Source organism: Anopheles marshallii, chromosome 3, assembly GCF_943734725.1.
Source record: "Anopheles marshallii chromosome 3, idAnoMarsDA_429_01, whole genome shotgun sequence".
Lineage (NCBI taxonomy): Eukaryota > Metazoa > Arthropoda > Insecta > Diptera > Culicidae > Anopheles > Anopheles marshallii.
Window position 1 is genome coordinate 78,545,689 of NC_071327.1, and position 21,139 is coordinate 78,566,827.

General features: G+C 44.6%; 2 protein-coding genes across 2 annotated transcripts in view; both read left to right on the plus strand.

Annotated features, from left to right (window-relative positions):
* Nucleotides 1-5,098, plus strand: part of LOC128716208 (protein ECT2) — a 63,359-nt gene extending 58,261 nt beyond the window's left edge. Inside the window, exons 7-13 of the mRNA XM_053811127.1 lie at nucleotides 2,502-2,633; nucleotides 2,732-3,097; nucleotides 3,178-3,574; nucleotides 3,661-3,821; nucleotides 3,926-4,468; nucleotides 4,586-4,735; nucleotides 4,961-5,098. Of these exons, the coding sequence (XP_053667102.1) occupies nucleotides 2,502-2,633; nucleotides 2,732-3,097; nucleotides 3,178-3,574; nucleotides 3,661-3,821; nucleotides 3,926-4,468; nucleotides 4,586-4,735; nucleotides 4,961-5,098 (1,887 nt within the window). The remainder of the gene's footprint in view (nucleotides 1-2,501; nucleotides 2,634-2,731; nucleotides 3,098-3,177; nucleotides 3,575-3,660; nucleotides 3,822-3,925; nucleotides 4,469-4,585; nucleotides 4,736-4,960) is intronic.
* A 15,037-nt stretch (nucleotides 5,099-20,135) lies between these two features.
* The window catches only part of LOC128713190 (sodium-coupled monocarboxylate transporter 1), a 34,804-nt gene continuing 33,800 nt past the window's right edge, over nucleotides 20,136-21,139 (plus strand). Inside the window, 3 exon segments of the mRNA XM_053808051.1 lie at nucleotides 20,136-20,376; nucleotides 20,471-20,674; nucleotides 20,785-20,933. Coding sequence (XP_053664026.1) covers nucleotides 20,136-20,376; nucleotides 20,471-20,674; nucleotides 20,785-20,933 — 594 coding nt within the window.

Sequence of the window (21,139 nt, forward strand, 5' to 3'; positions counted from 1 at the left end):
TTGTTGCTAGCACATTGATTCGTTATTCATCAATTGCATTTATGTTTTCATTTGTTGTGTTTTTGCTTTTACTTTAACGCACCGCTGGGCCGTACGTGAGCGCGTGTGCTGCCGGCGACTATTTGCATTAGTCACTTTTTAATTTTGTTTTAAATAAAACTATATAAATATTACTGTCTCCTTTTCTATCTGCCGCTTCATCATCAATCTGGACAGTTTTTGTTTTGGTTTTTCGCGTGCGTTGTTCATGCGCCAAACAAATGGACTGTATCCGGTTTGTGCGGACGAATAAAAACGGGAATTTTATTTGTGCAATTTTAAACGTGGGAAAGTGCTGAGAAAGCTATTGAGAGGATTCGAGAGAATGCTTTTTGTAGAATAATGCAAACGGCGAGGGGTGCTGGTGTGGGTAGTACGGGGTGGTATGACTTGCAACAAAACAATGAAAATGCGGCTTACAATGGCACGCGGAAGTGCGAAAAAGGAGTAGGATATTGGGAATGCACAGGACGCGGGTATATGATTTGTGTGTTCCGGAAGAGCACACTTTTCACGCAACCAGTCGGACATTTACGCTGGTGGGTGGAAATGAAGGAAAAATGTGTCCTCTCAATCGCTCGTAAGTTTGAAAAAAGCTAAAAAAGCATGGAATAAAAATCGCACCGTGATTTTTTGCTAGTTTCCCCAATACCAAATAAACGGGAACACCAGGCGGATTGCCCATTTTTAGGTGTGGATTAAATTTGATTCAAAAACGCATTAATTCCACTACAATTATCATGATGTAATTGGATTTTTTTATAATATGTTATTCAGCAGCAGCAGCAGACCAGAAGCAGAAACGAAGTTTAATTACAAGGGAAAACCCATCGAAATGATAAAGTAAATCTTGTTTTATTTTTCTTTTCATACATACAGTAAGCAATGGATTGTTTTCTGTTTGTTGCTACCGTTTTGTGTAGTTATCGATTGAAAAAACCTTGATAACATTATCCAAAATGTTCACACTTGTTACCGCCGTAATGCCAATGTGCATACAAATGTCTATCGATGGCGAGGTTCATATCTATCGTTCGCAGAATGCTTTTAATGTTTCCATCACACACGTCGTTGGGAAAATTATTTTTATTGGACAGAAAACGTACGCGTGATAGAATTTATTAACGTGCGTTTAAAAAAACACTGTGCGAGAAAAAAATACGCGATGTACACACGGATGGGATTAATATTTTTCACTCTTACAAATTGATTTTCATTTGCAAATTTCGGTGTATGGGTGTGTGGTGTGCGTGGAGTGTTTTCTATCAAAATGGAAAAGTCCCGTGCGAATGAATCATTCTAACGAAGTGGGGAACACTCTGCGAACCGCGGGAAAGCATTGATTGGATGATCGTTATCGGTCGGTCGGTCAACCTGTTGAAGTGTGTATAGCTTTTTGATGTACAAGGGTGTTTTTTTTCTCTCCATCACACACTCCATCTCGAATAGCAAAATTGCAGTTTGTCAAAAAAGAAAAAAAGAATATGTTGTGCTACACCATTTCGACACCATGTTGGTTTATTTTAACACCTCACGTCCATACGGCACCATTATCCTTCATCCGCTCCTGCCTTCGCCTGTTAGCTGGAAGGGGTTTTGATTTTTAATTTATGCTCATTGCATTTTTATATGCGCTTTAAATGGTTCCCTGTGGCCGTTCGCCTTTTTTGGCTGGGTTGTATGCTCAGCCCAATTAACGATCGGAAAGCAAGTAAAATCACATTTCTTTTTACGTCTGTTTCGAACCGAGAATCACTTGCCGCTTCCGGGAATTTGGTAAAAAACTGCGCGGTGGTTGCGTGGTTCCTTGTTTTATCTGTTAGGTTGGAAAATTTGGACCATATATTTGATGTGCACATCACCCGAGACACACACCCACAGGCCATCCATCAATTATTCATCCATTTGGAAAATGTTTAATTCCCGCCGATGAATGGCACTTAAAAGTCGTCCGTATGCGCCACGCTTAATGGTAAGCGCCACTCGTCACACACAACAGGGGGTTTTTATTTGTTGCAACATCTGCAATGTATGTTCCGATTCGAAGGAATTGGAGAGTGTTTGACATGTTTTGGGTCTCCGCTTTCAATCAGTATCACCACCATTTAATATCGCATTGCGTTCCAACATCACCGCCACAACAAATCTTAATCCTAATACCGTTTTGGTGTTTTTTTTTTAACACTAATGCTAACATCTAAAATGACGTGTTTTTTTCTTTGTTTAATGTAATAGCTAATATTATTCTCACGACTACTAACACGGTGCTAACGTCCTTTTCGTGCTTGTTTTCCTCTCTTTTCTAGTAACAGTATTTTGAATACTTTTTCTCGTCCCACTGTATTTCTCCTGCTAATTACAACTGTTTCCTTTTTTCTTTATATAAATTTATTTTGATACCAATTTTCACCACCGGTGCATTTTCTCTCTTTCCTTGATATTGTATTTTTTCCTTGGGGCAGGTCGTAGACGAGCATGTCGTTCAAGCGAGACCGGAAACGAAGAACAAAAACACACACATCGTCAAGGCCGATTGGTTTTGGTACACGATCCAGGCAGGCTATGCGAACGAGATCGACTATCTGTTTGCGGATGTAAGTGTCGTTACCATAGTAACGATCTCCTACATTTCTTTCTTTTTTCAGTTTGTATGAAGTTTTGTAACGTTTTTTTTGTATCGCACAACAAATAGTATTTGGAAAGCATAGCTCACACCCCGGCGGTGGACCGGCGCGATTCATTGCCGGTAAGCTTCAACAAGCGCAAACGGAAACGTCTGTCCCAGCGCACACCGGCCGACGGTGGCGGTACTCCGCTCGGTGTCGGTAAGCGTCGATCGTCCGTGTCGGATGCCGGGTTGCTGTCCGTATCCGGCAGCTTCCTGGACTGTACCGCCAGCCCGGACAAGCATGAGAGCAGCAAGAAGAACATAATTCCCGAAGCGACCAAACCTTCCAACGAGCAGCCGGCAAAAACGCAGTCGATGAGGCACAACCATTTTATGGACTTTTTCCACACGGAATCGAACTACGTTGGCATACTGGACACGATAGTGAAGGTGAGCCTTTGTTGGCGAAAGTCGTACTGCTGGAAAATTAATCCTCTACTTGTGCTTGTTTTTTTTTTTGTGCGGTGTAGCTGTTCAAGGAACCGCTCGAGGAGATGGTCGAGAGCGAGAACCCGCTGCTAAACAAGTCGGAACTGCGGTCAATTTTTGGCAACTTTCTTCCCATACACGATGTGCACAAGCGTATGCTGGATCGGCTGAAGATGATACACACGAGCTGGTCGGAGGAGGTACTGATCGGTCAGATCGTGCTGGACCATCGGGACGATCTGCTGAAAGCTTACCCACCGTACGTGAACTTTTTCGAGCAGATGAAGGAAACGCTCGTCCAGTGCGATGCGAGCAATCCGCGGTTTCATGCATTCCTTAAGATCAACCAGGCAAAACCGGAGTGTGGCCGACAGTCACTGCAGGATTTAATGATACGCCCTGTGCAACGGTTGCCCAGTATCAGTTTGCTGCTGAACGGTGAGCTTTTGGAGCCTTATATATGATCAAATCTAAACACAAAAGGGGAAATGTATAAGAACCATTTGCTGTTTGCCGTTTTCCAGACATATTGAAACACACCGGTAAAACGAACCCGGACCATAAAAAGCTGGACGATGCGTTGAAAGCGATCAAAGAGGTGATGACGTACATTAACGAGGATAAGCGCAAAACGGAGGGACAGATGGCAATGTTTGATATTTTCAACGACATCGACAACTGTCCGGTATGTTGCTCACGCACGACGGGGGAGGGTGGGAAATTTCTATATTGCAGGTTGTTTTTTTTATTGTTAGCGTTTCCTTAATTTCCCGTTCCATCCCCATTTAGCCTCATCTCGTGTCATCGCATCGAAGTTTCGTGTCGCGGTGCGAGGTAACGGAACTGTCGGATAGCCTCAGTGGTCGGGGTGACCCGTTGGTACTGTTTCTGTTCAGCGATACGCTCGAGGTTTGCAAAAAGCGTTCCCGGGTGTTTAACAACGTCAAGTCGCCGAACACGAACTCGTTGAATCTGACGCGTTCGTCGTGCGCAACCACGAAACCGTACAAACACGTGAAGCTGATGCCGCTCAGTACGGTACAGCTGGTGGTCAATGTTGTCGATAGTCCGCGCGCGTTTATGTTGCACTGCCGCGAGCCGGCCCAGAACGCGAAGGATCGCCAGTACTCTTTCAACATTGCGGACGAGGAGCAGGACAAGCTAATCTATCTGAAGAGTTTGTCGAAACAGATGGCCGAGAATGCGTGCCGGACGGATGCGGGCCACTTTCTGATCAACAGCACCTCGGACGAGGTGGACATTGACGTGAGCGACATTAATGTGGGCACGCTGTCGAAAGCGTTCAAAATTGCTTCCAAGACACGGATGAAGGTAGGTTTGCCGTTTGCCGAACGTTGGTGTGTGGTGAAGCTTTAAACGAGGTATTTTAATATAAAATTGGTCGTTTATGTTTTTTTTCTCTTCTTCATATCCTTGCTCTCGGAGCAGGTCGGTCGGGTGTTTTCATTCAACAAAACGCCATCGAAGCTGAAGCGAACCGTTTCCACGCTGATGCCATCACCGTTTGGTAGCACGCAGTCGCTAACGCCCGCTTCCCAGCTGGCACAAATGAAACTGGCAAGCTGTACGAATTTAAATGTAATGTTGCACACACAATCATCATTTTTTAAATTTTGCACTATAAAGTAGATAAGTACTATCCTGTGTTTGTAGAGCCTACAAAGGATTTTTATTCCTTTATCATGTGGAAGATAGAATTGTATCACAATCGTTGTCGTCTACTTGTAGCTTACGTATAACAGAAAACGTTTGTTGGATGACGGACCATTAATCTGTATCGTTTTGTTTTCGTTTCTTCAACAGGAAGTTGGAGAGGAAGCAGCCGAATCGAATGGGTCATCCCCGTCGTCGTCCAAGGTATTGGTAGCACCGATGTCCGTGCAGCCGACGCGCAAGAACAAAAATCCTCCCATATCGATTGGAACCCTTCGACCTCTATAGAACGCGAGAGTACAGCTGTAGCAAAAGGCGGTCCCGATAACGAATACGTCCGTTGAAGTTTCAAGTAGAAAGTTTGCGAAGCCAAGCTGACGGAGTTTTTTTTCGGTTTTTGTCGTTTCTTGAAATTTTACCACCATTGACTGTGTGGCCTTCAAGGAACTACTGTGGAATCGTCCGGCCGTAGATGCATTTCAAAATTTTGTGTAAATATGCAACAGACCCGTAAGTTATAGCTATCTTATCGAAGTGAACATCAGGAACGGTGAAGCAGGAAATTGAAAATGAGAATTTGTGTGTTCGGATGTTAGCAAACGTTCGAAATTAGGTGTTATGATGAGAATTTGTCAATATTTTTCTTAATTGTTTTATAGCCTATAACATTATAATCATACCTTAGCGTAAATTATATGTGCAGTTTTATGGTTTGCTTAATGTTTGGCTCAATTAGTACTCGGTCGAGCCGAGTCGCAGGATAATTGACAAGTGAAGGTGGACGTAAGAAGAAAACAAGCCGCTTTAAAATTATGCGTAGGAAAAGAACCACATAAACGAATATGTGGAAATTTCATCCATGAGAAGTTTTCGATCGTATATCTCTCGATTTTATTTGTGCAGAACTCTCACGTCGTTTGGGCCCTCTCGCTTTATTATTCCTCTCGGTGGAAAGGAAGTGGTGCAGATGGGGGAAAGCGTTAGTAGATCATTGTACAAAGATTGTCCTGAAAAACAACAATCCCGAAATAAAATCATCCTCTCGAGGTACTTCTTGCATTGTGGTTATAGCTACATTATGGAAAGAAGTCGAACCTCTTTTGTAAGTTTGCGTTTTTTGTCTTTGTTGTTAAAAGGGTGTAATTGTTGGTGATGATCATGCAGAAGGAAAGAAAAAAGTACATTTATGTTTAGTAGAAACTTTACGAAAAAAACACAATAAACAATGGAACGTATGCATTATGAGTTGGAAAGAAAAACAAAAGTAGTTGTTGCTCGTTTTTAGAGCACAGGCAATTCAACACAAATATTGATTCTAAGCTCTCTGCAAACCGGAAAACAATAAACCACACAAAACAGTTGCACAAAAGTAGCGAACAAAACAGCACAGAGAACATGTCGACAGCACAAACAATCGAAACACAAGGCTCGCGAATGCCGCAACCTGGTGAAAAGAACCGGATAATAAACGTAACAAACAGAAAGGAAACATTCGAAGAAAATGAAATGGCTACAACCGAAAGTATGGTTTTCCGGTGCCGTGAAAGAAACGAAGGAAAAAAACACCCCCTGTTGTAAAGCAGGGAACTGTGAAGGAATGGAATGCCACAAGGAAGTGCGGCACAAAAACGGTGTTGGGTCGTGGGGAAGATAAAAACTATGAAAATGTAGAACTTTTGCTATCGCTGAGGTATGGGTAACGTTCAAGGTTATGAAAAGTGCACAACAAAACCGTACCACTGTAAAGTAAAGGCAAACGAAATGATAGTGAAGTGAACAAGAGAAGAGAAAAAATGGTGTCCGTTTTTTCTGAGAGAAGGATATGTGCGATATTCTATGTTTTTTTTTTTGCTGGTTTTCCCAAGATATCCGGGGTTTCGCTTCATTGTGTACTATGCGTTACGTACCCGGTACGGCGTAGCCGCGTAGCCTGTGGCATGTAGAAGCAGGGGGAGAGAGGGTGCTTTCTGTGTTAAGTTTTTCCACCATTTATCCACTGGTTTTACAGGTATTTGTTAGTTCTTTGCCCCTGGTACTATCACCACCTGCTCGCTCACCGTATCGTGCGAGTGGTGTCGAGGATTACATGCTAAAAGGACGCACGAGTGCCGGATATCCGGTGGATGTAGTTTAAAGGGGATTGTTTATTTTTTTTCCCCCCACACAGCAGTAACGCGGCCTCGAAGGTTAGGGTCGCACTTATGTTGTGGTTCTCGACGAGCATGATTATGCGATAATCGTTGAGGTGAAGTTTAATTGAATTTACCAAGTCGAACGAAACTTCCCTTTCGAATGGGGCCGGTTTGAACTGTCAAATTTAGCAACGTCAAATTAAGTTATCAAGGGAAGCGCCCTTGACTGTGAGTGAGAGCTTAGCCCAGGTACCCTAGGCACCGGGCTCACATATCGTGAGCTGGTTTGGAAAAGCGGATTGTTCGTGTTACAAATCCTGTGAAATAAAGTGAAAGTATCATCTCTATTCATTGGTTAAATTTACTTCCCCGAAGCAGTTGCCTGTGATCCTTATGCAGCATGCGCCATTTTAAAAGTACGTCAGTGTTTTTGTGAAAATTTGATTTGTGCAATGTATTAAGATGTACGCAATCATTTACATAAGAAATTATTATTGCGTTGTTCTTGTTTTTTTCCAGTTTGAAGAACCGTTTCGCAGAGCGGTACAAATTCCGTAACAAAATAACTGCAAACCCTCCCGGGGACTAAGCTTTTTTTTGTGTGCGTTAAGTGATGGATGCTCAATCACCGTGAGCGGGTTCCTTAGACGCAGTCCGTTGCAACTACCAGCCAAATCACCGACGGGCCGAGCTCTCATTGAACCGTGTCGGGATGCCCCCAGGAGGTCACCAACGTAACGATAACCACCTACCACACGAACTACCCGGGACTCTTCAGCTGTGCCAGATATTTCACATCTCCGACGTTGGAAAACCCACCGGACTGTATGATTACCCGGAGGTGGTAAAAGCGGCACCGGCCCAAGAACGGAGAAAGACTTCCGGGAAGCCCGATAATTGGATCACTCGGGGGAGAAACTTTTGTCCTACGGGTGAAGACGTTTCAACGTCCACACCCCTTGTTTGGCGAGTTCCCGGGACAATCGGCAAACATAATCATCCTTTAGACCGTTGCCCCGGTGCGGTGTATCCTGTGTAAACACAGCCGTCAAACCTTGGACAGTGGCCTTGCGCGTAGTCCAGTGGGATGGAGGAGCAAAAAAAAAAACACACACCCTTTCCCTACGAGTGGGTACAGTGAGATTAACGAGTGCGAGGAATTGGCAAGGTGCGACGACGGATGATTTGTCTTGTTTTCGGGTGGAACGAAAGCACCGTGAGCAGTGGGCAAGGACGGGATGCTGCTGCTGTTACCGTTTCGCATTGCGGAACTATGGTTTTGGGTTCGATTCGTGACCGGGACTAGAACTTCGGTGGCGCGTCCGCTAAGCAATGGAATAACCACACTGCGCTACCCAGCGAGATGCCTGCTGTTATGGACGAGAAAGCAGAAGAAATATACGGTCCTATTCTTGGTACGCTGTGTCCAATACCGTTGAACCCCGGTGAATGTCGATATATGTTGATCGTTTAAGGTCCCCCGGAAAAAAGGGTAATCAGCAAATGATTTGTATATTTTTGGATACACAACACGCGTTGTGGCGTTGCAGAAAAAGCAGAACGGGCCGGGAGAAAGGTTAACGCTGGACACGCGCACAAAACCCCTCGTGCTTGAAGGGATAAAACTTAACCCGCGGGGCAGTTCTGTGGGAGAAGAACGGACAAAAGTGTATCGTAAGTCAACATTAGCACAGTATAACCCATTCGATGAAAGGTAACAGACTGAAGGGTGACCCAGCATGCGAAGTCCTGCGTGTCCGTGTTGGTTTACGGCGAATCGACCAAACGGCCAGGATGATTCCCCGACGTGAGATCCCGTGGGTGGGTGGGTGCGGCTGGTTGATTCGCTCTCCGGCATCAATCATTCGTCCGATGAAGGTCAATCGGTGGTTTTGTGTGCCGGCTGGGTCAAACTTTGCAGACGAAGGTGTACTCTGCAGTGGCGCGAAAGGTTTAGGTCGCACATTTTGTTCTGACGTTTGCAAAAAAAAAAACACACACACATACGAAAAGGCAAAAGGTCAGGACGATGAGCAATGAATTCTAATTCGGTTCGAATACCGATCGAAAGAACGGCCCATTACGGGAGTAAAAAGAGTAACAAACACTGGCAAAGAATTGGCATCTCCGTCCGATCGGATGCTGTCATTTGAAATTGTTTTTTTTTTCCGTTTCCCTTTTCCCTTTTAATCAATCCAGTTCCTTTTTGCCATTGGGATGGCAGATAACCGTTTGGCAAATGTTTGAATGTTTAATTGCTAGCAAAAGAACCCTCCGCTGGATAAAACCCACGTGGGCGGAACTTGCCACCGCTATTTGCATGATTGCGAACGTAAACATTACAGCCAATTCCATCGCGCCCACCCAGTTCGGTCGTTGGTGAGCTTTAAGTGCTTGGGGAGTTTTGTTGAAAAGCCTGTTTTTTTTTAAACAAAGAAGGATTTAAAGAATCGCAATGTTTGGGAATTGTGGATCACCTTAATAGCCACTAATTGTAGGTTAGGTTAGGCAACTAATTTGTGTGCTGGAAAGGTAATTGAAACTGTTTGTTCCAAACTGTTCGGCCTGTTGGGTACGTTCGCACCTTCAAACCATCGATGGGCTGTTTTACTGTTGTATTCTCGTTGAAACCATAATTAGCGATAGTACACGATTCAATTATAGGCACATTACTCACGTAGCGAAAGACTGTTTCAATTTACCTATCGTGTGTCTAGCGTAAAGTCCTGCTCCACAAAACCGGGCCGTTCTTTCGCTTGATGTCGAGGATGCCCTACATTATGGGCTTGAAAGCAGACCACAAAATGGAAGCTTTTTTCTGTGGCAGTTTTGCAGTAAAGCGAAATAATTGGCGGATTGGAGCATTCCGTTTATTGTAAAAATAAATACGTACACGTTTTGCGCTATATTTAGCCAATCGATTCAGCATGTACGCAACAACAACAGTAAAAAAAAGGCTCCGCTCCTGTGTAAGCACATCGCAGCGATGGCACATTGTTTGATTTCTCGTATGATGATGCCATTGTTTAGCTTTTTGCTTCAACCGCAGATTGGCTAATGATTTTCATATGCTACCGCTCGGATTGCTGGTATGCAGCAAGCACCAAGTACGGGCAGACTAATGCGGCAATTTATCATAATTAGAAGTATAAATAAAACACTTGAAACGTGGATGGGACGGTATACCACCGGTATGGGCCCTGGCATGTGCACATCCTGCAGCCCACACTATTATAATCCGTCTGCTTTCTGGGCCTGCACAAACGGGCTTTCAACTATTTGCCCTGTGGAAAGTTGCTCCACAAACATTCGTGTGCCGATGCATAAATGTGCTCCTGCTAGGAATGCGCTTGTTGATGGTTGATGTTTAATAATACCGTCAGGGGCGCGATACGTGCTGCGGCCAAGCGCGGTTATGGGGCCAGTTGGGCAGGACGGGCTGGTAATTGTATGTGTTGTGATAGATAATATTTCAAATCATCAGTTAGAAAAGCCGGGGGTGAAAGCAACAACGACAACAACAAAACAACTGTGAATGTAGGGCGAAATGTTTAAATTGCCCGTAGATGGTTAGCTTGATGATTGTATTAATTATGTTTATGTTTCTGAGAGAAAAAAGCAACTATTGGCGTGTGTAATGCAGCGCATCATAATTTTAAGAACACTTCGATGTACGATTGTTTGCGATGAACGTCGAATAGATTAGAGTAGTGTATTAGATAAATGTGACATTTACAGAACTTGTGTTAGAAGTATGTTTGTTTAGGATGAAGGAAGAAATTTCCTAACATTGAGAACCAAACTTGGAGTATGCTGTTAGGGTGAAGGAAGCATTCTGCTCATATTATCAGTTGATGCGTCCACGAGAAAGTCCGGTTTAGAGGACTCCTGGAGCAGGCCACAACAGCGGTTGTAGTACCGGTAAAGTAAGCAATTAGACTACCTTGAGGCAACTCTATAAGCCTCAGTCGCAGGAGACAACATTGCCAAAGTATTATTCTACATTTTTAGTACATCTATTTGAGTACATTTGGGCAAGTCTTGCATTTTGACCTGAATAATCCCATTAACAACATTCAATACTGAACAGTTTTGAGTAATGTATTTAGACCACGAACCAGCCTAGTTGTTGACACGCTGAAGACTCTTTTGGCCACGCCAGAAATTACACTACCTTCGCAACAAAGAGCTTGTCTCTTGTTTAAAGAGCAACTAGATACGATATCAAGAAAGTGGGGAACACAATCCCGACTGTTTCAAGGTAATATCTTAATGATATACACTTGATATACATTTGTTTTTGCAAGACGAAACCTGTGTTCTATACACAACTAGCTTGCGGAAGATCTTACAAACATTGTATCGAGACAATGACGAGACGACGAGAGACGAGACGACAATCATATCGAAGGGTATTGCGAATACATCTTAACTCGCATGGGGATTGTGTATTAAACCGTACTTTTGAAGCTGTCCATTGCATCGCTTTTATGAAACTATAAGAGAAAATGGAGTGAGAATACTTGTTCGCTTAGTACTCACTTCTGGGAACTTAGAGCTCGATCTTATGAATAGAATGGCACCTTGCAAGCTACTCAAATTTTCACTAGCGTCATTTCTTAGCCATCTGCCAGACAGTAGATCACCCGTTCACGTCAATCCACATCCGATTTCAATGCTCGAGTCCAGTTTGTTTTTCTCAATGAAAGATGCTCAAAAGTCGTCTCCCATAATGGTTTCTTTCATGTCTAGCTTACACAAGATCATTCTCGATCGTACGCTAATTTGATGGTCAAACGAGACTTCAATCATCCATCCCGCGCGTAAGAAAGAAACGATGTCCACTGTGTTTGCTTGTTTGCATTCCCGTTCCCCGTGTAATTCCCCGTTTCGCATGTGAGCGAGAAACGTGACGAACAGTTATAAGGAAACAGAGATAGCGGATACAGAAAATGGACAGTAATCACAAACCACAGTTCGTCTGCGGTGATTTCGGTGATCCAACGATGCATCGGTAATGTGGTCGTTGGCTCGCATACGCCCTTGACTCGGCATCGGCGCATAAGAAACCGGAAACGGTGAAGGTAGCATAACCCGGTTGGAATACACCGATCACCGCACGGATCAGGTTCACAGCGGTTTGCGTTGGGTGCGCGAATGGCAAACCAAAGCAACAGCACCAAAAATAGGTTATTGACGCTTGACTCAGCGTGTCGCGCGATCGTTACACTCGTTGTACCACTTTCAACCGCTCCGATATCGTACATCGTCACCTCGCCGGCGTGTTCCAGCAGATCAAAACAATCGTCGTTAATCAGTTTGGCGAAAAATACGCGACCACCACCGTCGCCCACATTATCCGTCTATTTCGTAGCAGCAGCGGCAAATGGCAATTTAATTAGCGAAATGAACGGACGCGCACAGTACTTTGAGCACAAAATGTTCGCCATCAAATCAATTACCCCATTTGCGACGGACTAAAAATGCTCTTAAAAAGCATTTTGCCCAAAGATGGCATATGGCGCATCAACAGGATGATGGTGATAGTGCTGGTGGTTCCCATTTCGGGCACCATTCGTTCTGGTGACCATCCGCTAACCATCGGTTGTTAAGCTGACTAATTTGTGCCCCACCGGTCCGGTGTTCCGGGGCTGGTTATCGGGCAACAACACTCCGTCAGCCGTGTCCACTCGGCAATTAGATCTCGTTTTACGTGCAGGTGGGGAAAGGGACCCCGGCTGATAGTTGTCCCGGCGGTTGTCGTTTCGAATGTCACGCTAATCAGAGAACTGTTTTCTATTTCTAACTATTTTCGACAAATTTCATTCGGCCAATCGGGTGCATGGGCGATACCAGCTTGGCTGTTTACCGATTGGCATTGGATTGGGATGTACGCTCCATTTAGCTGCGCATCGGTTGGTAATTATGTGCCCGCGTGGCCGCGCGAGATCAGGACGTATTGCATTAGCGGAAATTTGTGAATGCAATGTATTGCGTTTGCACAGGAATGTTGCACAGTGGGAAAAGTGACGGAGGGGGGGGGGGGGGGGGGGTTGTTTTTGTTGTTGTTGGTATCGATAATTATGATGCTACCCGGAATTTGCTCTATTTGAAGTGCTTTCCAATGGTGAACATGCTGTTTGTGGTAAAGGTGATTTTTGGACGCAGCTAATTGTGTGAATTATTTTAAAAACTACCAAAACTTCGTCCGTTGGTTATCAGTGTAATGCGTAAGCCGAACTGAGTGGGCCCTCGGGAAAGACTACGGCCAATTATCTCGTTAACAATTTAGGTTAAACAGCAAGATATAATAAAGTGTAGATACGAAGTTGGTTGTGTGATCACAGTGATATTGCCGGTATAGCTCCCGAATTTATTAAAATATGTGACTACAGAAAAAAGCTGTTTTGGACTTGATGCTCTGTAAAAACTCTGCCTAATTGATATTTGGTTCGTATTGTCCTCTACACCATCAGCTAATGGTTGTGTTCTTCTGAGGGCAATTAAACATCCTGTGTTTCTCACTTTTCTTGCTACATCCTATTATCTGCTTCTATTTCCTATGCTTCATCAATGTGTTATAGAATGGAACATTTGCCTTATTTGTGATGCATTGCTTTTGGTGACTTAATTCCATCTTCAAAAGTGTTCAATGTTTCTCTTCTCCAGACGACACCCGTGTATCTCCAGATGTCGCATACGCCATGCGCAACAACATAACGATGGTTCAAACAACACGTGAGTCAACGTGATCGTGATCGCGATCGGTTGTTTCTGCACGCTACACGCACACTCACCGTCGCACGCACAGGACAGCGTATCTTCGGCTCAGTTTGAACTGGTTCTATCCTTACCAAACCGACCGCGCGCCGTACGTGCACTCAGTGCAACCGAAATGCCCGGTGTCACGGTGCTGCTCTCGTCGCGACCACTGCACTGTGTACACCTGGTAGTTCGAATCGGTTTGATGCGGTTTCCAGGTGTGTGGTACCATGGTTAACGTTAATCGACCGATATGCGTGTGTGTGTTGTTGTTGGTGAGCGAGAGAGTGACACGTTATCTCACCCGAATGCCACTCCAGTTCCGGTAGCGTGTTGCAAACTGTGCTCTAGTCAATGAAGATCATGCTGTGGGGTGGGTGTCTCGCGCCGTCTACCAGTTGCGAATAAAGTTCTTGATCAGATGCCACTCTTGTGGTCATAAGTGATATATCTACCGTGTTGGAAGGAGCTCCGATAGGTTCCGGTGTGGAAAGGTTTCCTATAATCCTAATAGTGTGAAAGAACGTGAAGAAAAAGGTGAATTTCTGCAACAAACAGTGCAAGTGCTGAATGGGTTTAATATTAACAGTTGTCGAATGCGTATTACTAACCGGTTAGGAATGTTTCACCTGTAAAGGGTCCTACCAAGCGGGAAGGTCTTTTTAATTTAAGAAAGTCCGTAAACAAAACAGATGACAAATTGTTGTTGTTAGGCTGTTGTTTCTGGCGATGTTTACATCCATTAGAAAACATTATTGTTCAAACTCACTTCCGGCCCCGGTGTGATTTGATGAAGTGCTAACCAAATCGCAAAGGTCACCGCGTTGTCGGTCAATGTGATTTTGTGTTGTATCCAGGCAAGATATTTGGCCACGGTGGCCGAAGTATGTCCCATTTATATCCATTAGGCGTCGCGTTGCAGGACACATTTTTCCACCAGCCAAGAGCGATACGCTGCGAGACGTGGAATGTTTATGGAAATTTACGACCAAAGTTTAACTATTTTCAAACGTCCATTTGTGACGCAGAACGCGGGAAAGTGCGAGCACGTGTCGTTGGCCGAGCGGGAATTGTGATAAAAGCGAAGCTGTACCGTCTTACCTACCTGCTACTGCACACAGCCTTTCAACTGATGTTAAGATGATTGACGATTTTGTCGTCCGCATTGCTTTTATCTTAGAAATTTGGCCCGAAACAGCCGTTAAAATGTGAGGTGAGCTGTTCCCAGACACTTGACTCAATACGTTTTAATTAGCGCAATAAAATCTCGTTAGCTATTTGAAGATAACTGAGGTGGAGCCCCCTCGATTCACGGTACGGCAGATAGGGAGAAATGGCACGGATTTAGTATTGCAACGCCCAGCTACTTGAATATTTGTGGCACTGGAAATAGTCAGACACTTGACAAAGCGTCTCGGGCCTTCGACACTCCTCTTGGGTACGCTGGTAACGACACTTGAGGGTAAGATTTCCAACAGCCCACCAGACAGACGACGTCAACCAATTCTGCCGAATGGTCATAAAATTAAAGCTTTCAATCTGTGCACCCTCTCCCGACGCAACTAGCACGCGTCACACTGGGCAGGAAATTAAAGCGTTGCAACCCCGAAGATAACGAACCCCTCCTCAGATTTAATTGATTTATTTTCCAAATGTTGCACACTTGACGTTTGCGTCCACCAAAACTAATGAATCCCGAATTCGATCAAAGTAGCACGTGTGTTGTTTATTTTTTTTCTGCGCATAGCGTGACAGACGCTTGGTGTACCAAATTGTTTAGGTTGTGTGAAGAAAATTGTTAAGTGCTTTCAAACCCTGTACACCCTGTGTTTCTACCGTTGTACCGCGCCAAAGTGTCCCCAGCGGCATGTGGAGACGGAATGAATGAAAAAGTTTTCCCAGCCGCGTGGAGTGTTTGGTGAACAAAAAAAAAAAGCTTGTAAGTGATGTATCTGCGCCCTGTGTGTAATCCCATTACGGATGGTGGATTCTGGCCTGATTAATAAAAACGCGTTAATAAACTCGCTTTGGTTGTGTGCGCGACTGGGTGCGTGTGTGTGTGTTACACTTCGGATTAAGACAATTAATTAATGTCAACCCCATTAACTTGGTGTGCTGGGTGGATCGTTTGATGTTCGCTGTGGATGAGACTGTAGATGACTTGCTCCCTGTGCTTTGTTCTGGCAGCAACGAAAAGCGGCCCCATCTGAGGGTCGTTAAGGACTTTAGGTTCTCCTAAAGGTTAATTAGCACATAACAAAGGTCTGGGCGTGGTGAGTTTTTCCCTTTTGTGGTGACAGTCTTTACATTGTCTACTTCGATGACTTTCACCTCAAGATAACTGCTTTTATTGCAGTTCTGTGTCGATGTCTCTAGCATCACCAGAACCTACCGGGACGCATCTGTTTTGCGCCCGTAATGAAATATATTGCTGAGTCAGTCGACCGTAAGTACCTCAGGCATTCGTGTGCCCACTGCCCACATCGGTTTGTGTTGCGATCGCGCTTGCATAGCACACCCCGCTGCAGCTGGTTATGTCCGCCGGCTTTAAGTTTGAACTAGTTCCATCCTCTTCTAGCTCAGCTGATCCGCCCGGTACCGGGTGGTCACCGGTTGGTTGGGCCTTGATGGACTCAGCCCTTAAGGGTGCAAACATTGCAGAAGCTTGCGCGTACACTTTGTGTACGCGGCCGGCTGAGGGATGGAAAATTTCGACTTGGACGGTCTTCGGTGCTAATAGAGAGACACACGTGTGCCACTGTTTTCGGCTGAAAGATGTTCCACTGACCCAGACGCACCTTGCCGTGAATCACGCACACCAACGAAGGAAAACAACGAAGATCATGTTGTTGTTTTTTTGTTCTTGCTATCACACCCTAGAGGGGATGGGGGTTCCTTTTGAAAAACTACCGATAGCAGATAGAGATCATGTTCCGTGCGGCACCGAGATATCCCGATCGTCTGTGTTGGGCTGCGAGTGTGCGTCTAGAGTATGTCACCGATACCGATCGGAAGCTTCCTTACCCCACTCTCGAATGCGAGAACCCACTGTCGGGTGCGATAGGGTGGGGTGGGGACACATCGCGAAAGCATTTTTCTAATAAATGGTGGTCGGTTCGGTTGCGTTTAATTGAGTTTCCTATTTACTCTCGTGCGGTACAGTCGTTCCCATCCACCCCATGGACAGTGTTTAATGGCGTGCGTTATGAGCAGTGGGTGAAAAGTTACTAATAGTGGTCTTTCAAACAGTGTGTTTTTTTTCATGAATAGCAGTTCTCGCTCGAGGCACTGACGGAGTGCACTAACATTCGGGAGGAAAACACGGACTAACGTCCTAGCGCGTGGCTAGAAGCAAGTGAATCCGCGAATGCAATACAGAACGGGAAGCTTTGGACTGATCGTACTGCTGCAGTTTAGAACGTTTCTCAAGTATCGTGAAGTGCCGCACCGGAAGCGCCAATTTCGTTGAGGTAATTATGAATAGCTTGCAATGGGAAGTAGACCACAAGCAAAAAATAACAATCGGCGTGGAAAATCCAACTAGTCATTGTAGCACTTAATGTGTGTGTGTGTATGTGTGAGTGGGTGGGTTCGTCGGCCGAGGAAAAGCGGCAGCACATTATCAGCCATATCAATCTAATCAAGACCCAGTGTCTATCAATTATGTTTCCGGTGTGTGTACGCTCATGCACTCCCGGGTCCTTCTCCACACGCGCGATAACATCTTGATTAATTTGTGTCGATTCGTTTAGCTAACTTTATGCGGGTCGAACAAGGCGTTATCAGAGTTTTTTTTGCAGCGCGTCGTTTCATTTTGCAAAAAAAAAAAAACCGTTTGGAGTTGTGCTTCAGACGCAGGTTGAAGCACACAGCGGAAAGAAGCACAATTGCCCTTATCGTTTTCAGGGTTTTTTTTTCATATTACTCCACCCAACAAATATGCATGGTGAGTCATGGTGAGGATCAGTGTTGTTTGTTGTTTTCATGATGGTGGATGGATGGGATGAGATGGATTCCTGAAATATCCGGTCCCGAAATTAACTTATCGCTCGATCGTTTCGACAAACAATTGGAGCTAGAATATATACGATAGTCACGTTCGGTGCAACAACCTAGCTCAATGCTGTTTGTGTTACCTATTACAGCTATCAGCGAGGCTTTATGCTACGATATGTCTCTTCAATGCGCTAGGTTTGATTGCTGTTTGACACTAATTGTTGTGAGTGGGGTCTTTCCACACTTTTCAAGGGTAATTTTGTTTTCATCCATTTTTCAAAATATTTTAGGAATGGAAAACAGTTAACATTAACCGTATTATTTTATGTACTTTTTTATGGTTATTTAGACCCCATTTAATTTTAAGACGTTAATTTTCTTTCGCCATCGGTTGTTATAGTACGATAATAATATTATTATAAATATTGGTTTGTTAAATATTATATACATCCTACTATGTAGTTTAAATGTTTCTAAAGAAACCCTGAAGCTATATTGATCATAACATCCACATAATTCATAATGCATAATTCCTCTTCATATAACTTTAAATTAAGCAATTGTATTAATTGTTATTTTATATACCAGTACATACAAGTATATTAGGGTGGGCCAGATGGTAGCGATGATGGTAAAAAAACCCATCCGTACCAATCCCCCGTACGCAGGACTGACTATCCATGACTAATAAAGTCACAGAAAGTCAAAAATAGCAGGTCTAAACCTCTTGAGGTTCTCGGGTCGATAAAAAAATTAACTGTTATTTAATCAATCAATTATTGTTATTGAAAATTGTTTAAAAATCACAAGATTGCTCATTAAGCGTGGAAATGCTTCTGAAGGTCGTCAAAGTTTTGCCAAGTGCCCAAGGCCATTAATAATTCCTTCTTAGCCCGTTGGTCATTGTAAGCAAATTGAAGTCAATTTGAGTTACATAAAAGCAATCAATGAGCGAATATTTACTGAAGTTTTTATCTTGGAAGTGATAAAAGTTAGCTTACTTAGTACATTCCTTCATAAATTTTATTGTATTAAACATAGCATTTAATTCAATTTAGAGACATTGAAGGGCTTTATACCGATTATAAGCATTCAACTAGGCTGTACCGCTTAGAAAAAGTTTCACCTCAATTCGGTTAATAAATTTCAACAATAAATTGTTATCGTAAAATGACCCCCGAATCGTTTGTATTGAGTAGCGCACACTTCGCCTCTGCTAGTGTAGATCTTTTTTTGCTAGTCGTGTTGCCCGTGCTGTGATAAGCCAGTCACCAATCAGCATACCGGGCTGTATCTTTATCGAACCAATACCAATGCTCGGGTATGCGGGTCCGGAATCTTCACGAGTATTTTGGTTGGCAGGGAATGAGACCACACTGCATTTCTGAAGATTGAACTGGATGGATCTTCTTCTAACTCAACCGATCTGCACTGCTACCGCTATTGTTACAAGGGACGGTTGGGGTTCGTTACGGTAGGGAATAGATAAAAATGAAATGCACGTCACAACAAATAGCGCCTCCGGTGTGGTTATGGAGCGCGTTGTCACGGATGATAGATGAGGACAGAAGTGCAGTACACCAGGCATAGGTTGGTCTCTCCGCCACCCACTCCGGGACATATCTTGCGAAGATCTTGATAGTGCCGCACGGTATAAACGTTGCCGTGAGCGATCGGACGCGGTTAGTAGGAATTTTTCTTTCAAAACGAGACCATAGGAGTCCCATTCTTGGGGAAGGTGACGGGACTGTGTCGGATCTGTGTTGGTGCGGCCGCCTTCAAGGATTTATAGTGTGGATTTTGTGCGTTAGAATTCTCTTTTGGGAATTTACTGAGCGCTTGTGCTTCCAAAGCGAATGCTATACCAAAGGGACAGCCAGGGACGCATCGTGATAGCACAGTTCCGTACTGTTCTGACGCTGCGAGAATCGCCCCATCGAAAGCGTGCCTTTCTTTAAGGTAGCTTCTATTCACTCACACACACACATACATTCACCCACATACATTTCTGGTGCTTAATCAACTATAGCGGCGAGTGTCAAACGATAATGTAATTTCTCTTCTCAACAGGAACAAAAATACTTTCATCTTCAGACTGTGCATTTCTTCGTGGAGATGTAAATCACTCGCCCACACGCAAAACACCCCTGAAAGCACCAGACCGCCATTACGGTACGAACAGCAAATTAAGTTCTGTTCCACCATCGTCACCTTCACCGGAAGCGACCTCCGAACCGCAGCTTTCAACTCGGTGTGTGTGTGTGTGTAGATAATTCTTACGAGTGTGAATAAGATTTGCCGTACCGCACCGCACCATACTGGGGTCGAGAACAGCCCCTGGCCGTTGTAGTCTGTGTGTGGCTGCTTACTGACCGGAAATCCTTAGCGCGTGCGACAACAAAAGAACAACTCGGTACAGTTCACGGGCGGTGTAAATGGCGCACAAAATGGCCGCTGCAACTAGTGCTCGGTGGTGGTGTCTTGTGGTGCTGGTGGTGTCCTTTGTCACACTTGGTGCAGTTGAATCGGCCTCGACCAGGCTCGGTATGGTGCAGGACGACGTGAAGCTAGTGGAAGACAGTGAAGGAAACGAACCGACGGGAGACTCGAGACCATCGTTTAGTGTCTACGATTACTTGGTTGTCGCAGCCATGCTGGTCATCTCAATAGGCATCGGTAAGGAGGAGGGTCCACCAATTCCGTGTTAGAACTGGATGTGTAGTGCAAAGTTTTCCATAAATTCCCATTTCTTCTTCACCCCAAAACCAAGGCGTCTTTTACGGATGGTTTGGGCCGAAGGGCGCATCGGATGCGGATGGTAGCGAAGCAGCCTCTAGCGACGACTTCCTGCTTGGTTCGGGCATGAGCCTGTTTCCGGTGACGCTTAGTCTTACCACCAGCTTCATCACGGCGATCGAGCTGCTCGGTAACCCGTCGGAGATGTTCTTCAATGGCACCCAGTTCTCGCTAATCGGTAAGAGTATTGTATCTGAGATTGTGTGACGAAGGCACTTTAAGGGTGTGTTCCTACAGGCTTTGGAGTTCTGGTTTCAATCCATAATTTTCCTACCACCTCTTCCACAGTCATCTCGATGGTTCTGGTTGTGCCGATTGCGGTGAAGGTATTCTACCCCATCTACTACAAATTGGAGGTCACGAGCTGTTACGAGTATCTCGGGATGCGGTTCGATAAGCGGATCAGAGTTTTCGGTGCGGTACTTTACATTCTCCAGGTAAGCACGGTGCCCTCCCGTTCGTTCGTCCATGCGTCATTTCAAAACAGGCGTAACGTAGGGCTAATGGGAAAAAGAGTTACGGGAGCTGAAGTTTTCCGCTGAATCCATTCCGGGACGAATGAAGCCCGTAATCATTGCGAACGCTAGCTAGGCTTACGAATGCTCTTGAGTTAAGCCCATCGATTCGCCTTCCGTACCGTGCA